The sequence below is a fragment of the Plecotus auritus genome (assembly GCF_963455305.1).
Source record: "Plecotus auritus genome assembly, chromosome: 3".
Classification (NCBI taxonomy): Eukaryota; Metazoa; Chordata; class Mammalia; order Chiroptera; family Vespertilionidae; genus Plecotus; species Plecotus auritus.
In genome coordinates, this window is record NC_137772.1 from 131,518,897 (window position 1) to 131,525,527 (window position 6,631).

At 50.7% G+C, this 6,631-nt stretch overlaps 1 protein-coding gene across 1 annotated transcript in view; it reads left to right on the forward strand.

Annotated features, from left to right (window-relative positions):
* SLC6A13 (solute carrier family 6 member 13) overlaps nucleotides 1–2,178 on the forward strand; it is a 52,697-nt gene extending 50,519 nt beyond the window's left edge. The window contains exons 13-15 of the mRNA XM_080660334.1: nucleotides 185–285; nucleotides 1,199–1,369; nucleotides 1,677–2,178. Of these exons, the coding sequence (XP_080516460.1) occupies nucleotides 185–285; nucleotides 1,199–1,369; nucleotides 1,677–1,799 (395 nt within the window). The 3' untranslated portion in view covers nucleotides 1,800–2,178. The remainder of the gene's footprint in view (nucleotides 1–184; nucleotides 286–1,198; nucleotides 1,370–1,676) is intronic.
* The last annotated feature ends 4,453 nt before the right edge of the window (nucleotides 2,179–6,631 follow it).

Genomic DNA, 6,631 nt, shown 5'->3' on the forward strand with positions numbered 1-6,631 from the left:
TCAGCCTGTAACAGCCTTAACAATCCGAAAGTTATTGCCTCTGAATCCCAGGGAGGAGCTTTCTTCCAGCAGTGATCTGTAAAGATAACCACGATATCTTCTGTGTATCGGTCCTTGCCCATCTTGGTACTTCGGATGCTAAAGAATGTCCTTTCTCTCCCTTCTTTCCTTCTCTTCATTGTAGGAGCTGGGCGCTTCTATGACAACATTGAAGATATGATTGGGTACAGGCCCTGGCCTCTTATCAAATACTGTTGGCTTTTCCTCACACCAGCTGTGTGCACAGTAAGATGACCTTCAGGGAGGGAAGCCAGATGAAGGGATAGAGACATGGTAGCAGGAGGCTAGGTTGGCTGTTAGTCCGAGAAAGGGCTTCTCTGTGTGCATTGAAAGTCATTTTAGGTTTTCATTCATGCTCCTGTTGGATTTTAGACAATGACAGCAGAAGAATAAACTGAGGTCCAGAGCTGTCAGACTGTTTGACCAGCAACACAATCTGAGTGTAATGTTGTAGGCAGGACTGAAACCCAGGTGCCTTGGGCCACTCATGATAATACTGAGAATCACAGCAATAACAATAGCAAAAGTTACAGAGCACTTACCTTGTGCTGGGCACAGAGTACTTTATATATCTTAATCTATTTAATCCTCACAAGGACCCCACAAAGTAAGAATTGCTATTATATTTATTTGACAGAGAAACGGAAGCCAAAGGGGTTTAGCAATGTCCCCAAACTAGAAAGTGGCTGAGGCCTAGGCTTCAAGCCCAGGCGCTGGCTTCCAGTGTCTGAGCCATGAGCCACCTGCTTCCTCTGGTTTATCCATCTGAGTCAGCCACTCCCCAGCACCCACTATATGCAGGATCTAATTGGGGCCTACCCTCTATCCTTGAGGTATGCAGACTTAAGCAACTGAAAGCACCAGCAAGCACACTGTCATGTCTTAATTGGGAGCCAGCCATGTTTAGAGGTTCCCATGGACACAGGAGCCCTGGAGGGACAGGGCAGGTGCCCTGGAAACACCCACGGAGGTATGCGGATTCTGAGCAGAGTGTGGATGGAGATCGGAGGCGGATTGGCCCAGAAGAGCCTGGAGGAAAATTCAGGCTGGAGTGTGATCTCTGCCAATTTCTCCAGGGGGCGCTGAGGGCACAGGGCCCCTGCTTCCCAGCCCCTTTCTCTTCTGATCTCACCCTCAGGCCACCTTCCTCTTCTCCTTGATCAAGTACACCCCACTGACTTACAACAAGAAGTACACGTACCCCTGGTGGGGGGATGCCCTGGGCTGGCTCCTGGCTCTGTCCTCCATGGTCTGTATTCCTGCCTGGAGCTTCTACAAACTCAGCACCCTCAAGGGCTCCTTCAGAGAGGTAGGAAGTTAGTGGGAAGAAGGGCAGTCAGAGGGGGAGAAACCCTAGTGGATGATGGTAGATGGCTGCCTGCCAGGGTGCACTGGGGGCCATGAGCCTGGTGTGGGGACTGGGGAGGGATGAAGCGAGTGCTTAAAAGTCTCAGAAAGAGACTGGATGCCTCCAAGACACTGGCTGTGATTGTAAGGCAGCACCTGAAGGCATGATTGTGTATGGGGAGCAGGCAGGCATTGGTGATGAGGGCAACTGGAGACCTGCTACCCCTCCCCACTCCACCTCAAGGCAGCCACCTCCACTCTCCTTCCAGAGAATTCACCAGCTCGTGTGCCCAGCTGAGGAACTGACCCAGCGGAACCAAGCAGGACCCTCTGCCCCTGCCACACCCAGGACATCACTTCTCAGACTCACAGAACTAGAGTCTCACTGCTAGGGGGCAGGCCCTTGGACAGTGCCTGTGGGCCTGGCCATGGGGACAGCTGCAGAAGGGGAGGGCAGGAGCAGTCCCTCTGTGCTTCTGTCTCCTCCCTGGGGTAGATAAGACAAAAGGGGCATTTTGGAATCCACCTTCTGAGCTGGGTGCCTCTCACTCCAACATCCCTGTCCCAGGGGTGGCTAAGCAGGCGTGAGATGCCAGTATCCACAGCATGTCCTTTGAGGTGGGCTGGGGAAGCTGGGTGAGGCCTGGTGGGTGGGTTGAGAGGTCTGTTTGGCTTCTGGGCCCTCTTACCCTTTATTCCATTAAATTCAAGTTCTTCCCACTGACTGCTAGGAGTTCTGCCTCGTTCCTGCCCCTCTGCCTGCTACCTTGACCCTTTAATCACTTTAAAGTTGTGGCTTTAGGAGGCCCCTGTCTCCTTCCCTCACTGAGTTCTTGTGGACCATGAGCAGAGGGGATTGCTGTGGGGAGAAGGGTGATGGGGCTGACTGAGGTCCTCCATCACCAGACACTCGGACCAGAGGGGGTGGTATCTGTTACACCTCTGTCTGTGTTTCTACTAGAGTCCTTTCCTTCTCCTCCCCTCTGTGGAATGGAGAGAAGAATGAAGGAGGATACCTTTCTAGCTACAGGAAGGAAGTGGAAAAGGTGGTTGGGCTTCTTCTGCCCACGTTTCCCTTGCCTGACCCCGCCTGTCAAACCTGTGTCTGCGTGCCTGCCCAGGGCTTGGTGTCAGGGGCATAAGAGAGGGACAGCAGTGGCACTACCCGAGCTCAGCCAGCAGAGGGACCCCACTTCCCCAGCACTCCTAGCTCTTCCGCTGAAAAGAGGATAGCTACCACTGCAGCACCACCAGACATGGCCACGAGGGGGTGGCCTGCGCTGCGAGATGAACTCTCAGGGTTAGGCCGCAAAGAAGACCCAGGTGGAAGGCCAAGTGGGCATGGCCTTGGCCCCAGAGAATCCCACAGGTGTGTCTCACAGCCTCCCCTCTGAGCTGTGTGTGGAGCATGTATCTGTGTGTGTGTGTTTGTGTGGCTGAACACACACAACTGTATTTCTTCCTGAACATGTGGAGGCTTTGATGGTTCTTTTTTTTTTTTCTTTATTGATTAAGGTATTACATATGTGTCCTTTTCCCCTTTGCCTCCCACCCCCCACTCATGCCCTCACCCTCCTGGTGTCTGTGTAAAGTTGGTTATGCTTACATGCATGCATACAAGTCCTTTGGTTGATCTCTCCCCCTTCCCTCACCCTCCCCTCCCTTCTGAATTGATGGTCCTTCTTCCCGAGCTGTTCCCGGGGAGCATTCAGCGATTCCTGGAGCTGCAGGTGAGGGGTGCACGCATCCCCTGGGTGGTTTACTTAGTTGTTGTTTTACAAGTTAGTTAGTGGGGAAAGAACTGGAATCTTTTCCGGTCTTCAGGGTTTGACTTTTTGTTGTTGTTGGGAGAGTTTATAAGAATTAGTGAAGCAGCCCTGCTGTCTGTTGGCCTGGGCTGCTCCTTCTGGACACAACTGGGCGGTATCCCCCACATGTGCCCGGCTCAGTCACAGTCCTAAGGTGGGAGAAATAAATCTGCCAGAGAAACGTGCTGAAACTCGAGACACCACACACCTGGCATCTCCATCCATCTGACAATATTCCCAGAACACCTACTGTGTGGCTGTGCTATGCTCATGACACACAAGGAGCAAAAACAGACTGTTTAAGCGACAGATTGTGACAAATGCAATGAAAGAAAAGAGCAAAGTGCTATGAGAAAGAATAACTGGGGTGTGGAAGGAACCTGATGACTTGGGTTAGCTGGTCTGGGAAGGCCATCTGAGGGTGTAATATCTGTCTCTCTATCCATTCATTTGATCAAAGTTGTAAGAATCTGCTAGGCCTGGGAAGGGATGCAGGCAGTTCAGTAATGGTGATTTGAGTCCCATTTAGGAGAGGCATTAATGGTGGATATAGTGTGAAAAGAATCCATTGGTATAAGAATGAAGAGATGCAGACTCTAGTCCTGACCTGCCTCTGTCTTGCTGTGTGTCTTTGTGGAAGTTGCTTGGAATTCAGGTCTTTGGTGTGTGTGTGTGTGTGTGTGTGTGTTTGTTTGTTTGTTTGTTTGTTTTTGTGTGTGTGTGTGTTTTCAGGTGGAGATAACATCATGCACCCTACCCACCCATAGGTTTGTTGTAGGGCTCAAATGAGGCAGTGGGTATGTGAGCCCCAAGGTCATTAAATCAGTTGGAGGGTGGATGAGAAGGATCTGCTCCAACAACCAACGGGATTGACACGCAGAGATGTGCAAGAAAAGCCATTTGCCTGTGTCAGCATGGGGAAAGGGAGCAGGAATGCGCAGACGTGGTTTTAGCCCAGGGAGGTGTGGACAGGGTGAGCTCAGTCTACTTGCTCTCTCTGCCTGGAAGGGCAGATACCAGATCCTCTGTTCTCTGCAGAAGAAGATATAAAAGGCAGGGTCCTCTCTTGTTTAGAGACCACACCTGTTAGAGAAGAAAGTTGAAGGAAGAAAGGCAGGCAGAGAGAGCCTTGTGGCAAGTGAGAGCTGAATGGAGAGAGCAGAAGCATAGGAAACTGGAGACTTACAAACAGTGCCTTTGGAGACAGGGAAGTAACTAATCACATACCAAGCCCACCGGGCTGCCTTGGGGCCTCAGGTCTCATACCTCGGACCTGGCACACATCTCAGGTTGATCCATACATCTGCACACAGACTCATTATCGTCAGATAAATGTGCACAAGCTCAGCCGCACCACTGACAGCCGAGTATACTCCCTCACAGAGCTGTACTCCTGAGGTGTAGGTCCTAGCCTTCACGTACTAGCTCTGTGACCTTGGGCAAGTTAATTTCTCTGATCTTTGTTTTCTCCTCTGAAAAGTGGGAATAAGAATACTTACATCACTGTGTTGTTGGAGTCTGATGGAGGAGAGCTGCTCTGGGAAAGCATCCATCCTATTTCCCGTGACTTCAGCCCCACCATATTGGGTTGTCAATGAAACAGAAAAAACCAGGAGTTCAGAGACATCCTTGCTGTCCTCTGGCTTCCTGGCCTCAGGCATCTGGTTGCACTGGGCCCCAGAAAGAAGGCTACACATTTATTGAGCTAAGCATTTTTGCTAGGAGGCAAGGGAGAGGTAGCCCTAAAATAACCCTGCCTCCTGTGGGCCTAGTGCCCTGCCAGCACCAGGAATGTTGTCCAAGAAAATCAGGACTGAGTTCTCCAAGCCCCAGTCTATCCCCTGGTTCTGGGAAACCAATGCCCTCCCAGAATAGAGAAGACTAAGATCATCCCCCCCGCCAAGCTGCATCCATCCACCCACCCACTCAACCCACCCATCCATCCACCCGATAAATATGGAATGCCTACTCTGCCAGCACTGTAATAAATGCTAGAGGCAAAAAACACAGAGTTATGAAATGTGACACCTGCTCTTTAAATATTCAGGGTCTGGGAAACAGTATGCTGCAGTACAAGCATAGATTTTGGAGCCAGGAGTTCCAGGTTCAAATCCTAGCTCCATCATTTAGTTGTATATGGCCTTAGGACAAATAACTTATCTTCTATGCACCCCAAGGTTCTTATCTGTAAAATGGGGCTAATAATTTCTACATTTCTAGGTTCTTGTGAGGATTAAATTGAGCAACATGTAATGTATCAGCCTGAGTAAGATGCTCAGGAAATAGGTTCCATGCCAGGCCCACTAAAAGCAGGCATGGGGGTAGAAGATGAGAAGATTCTATGGGGTTCTCGGTTCTCACTGCAGCAAGATTTATTTAACCATATTCCGTCTTATCTCTGGACCCTTCCCAGAATGGAAACTGCCAGTCTCAGGTAGGCTTTCCAGGTAGTTTAGGGATCCTGCCTTTTGCACAGATGGGGGTCTCTGGCCTTCAGGAGTTTACCAATTGCTCTGAATGTCCAGTGGAGGCTGGCAGTGGGGGGTGGGTGGTTGGGGTGGGCTTGAGTATGTGAGGTTTCAAGTTAAAGGGAGGCCAGGTCAAACAAGGCAGCTGTTCTACAAGGTGAAGGAGAGGTGACAAGATTGCTGAACCATGCATAGCTCCAGGTACTAGCAGAAAGTGTGACACCTTGTAGGCATAAAATGAATGAATGAATGAATGAATGAATGAATGAATGAATGGCTAGGATATTCGCCCTCTCTCTCATCTGATTCTCTTCGCTCTCGCTCCCCTTCACGGAGAGGCCGGGTGGATATTTTGTTCTGGAATAGCTGCATGGACTTTGGTGTTCCTTCTGCAGTAAGCTCCATGGTTGACACACGGTGGCCAGCATGCTGACCAGGGCAGATGCAGCAGTGCAGGCCACAGCACCCCAGGTGAGCACAGGGTGACTGGAGTGTGAGTTCTGGCTGCTCTGCTCACACCCTGCTCTGCTGGGCGTGACCCCCAGCCCGCCTCTTGCTTTCACAGAGGCAAAGGTCTGAGAATTGAGATTCACTCTGGCTCCCCTTGACGGGGAAACCCACAGGAGGTGCTGAGGAGGGGCCTGAGATACAGGGAGGGGGGTGCTTGATGGAAAATTACAAACAGAGATTCTCACTTCAAACTCAGCCCTGCTGGGAAGTTCTAAAATATGTAGGGGAAGCTCCTGCAAAGGGAAATTTCCCTTTATCCCCACAACTTCCCCTCCTCCATACCATCTAGAGCTGAAGAAGCATCTTCATTGCCTTGAAAGAGACACCAGCTGTTCTGAATGAATCTGAACGAATGGGCCTATGTCAGTCCTCCAACACCGTGAGGGTGTGCTCAGGAACAGGGACAGGACCCTGTTCTGGATAAGCTCACCAGGCACA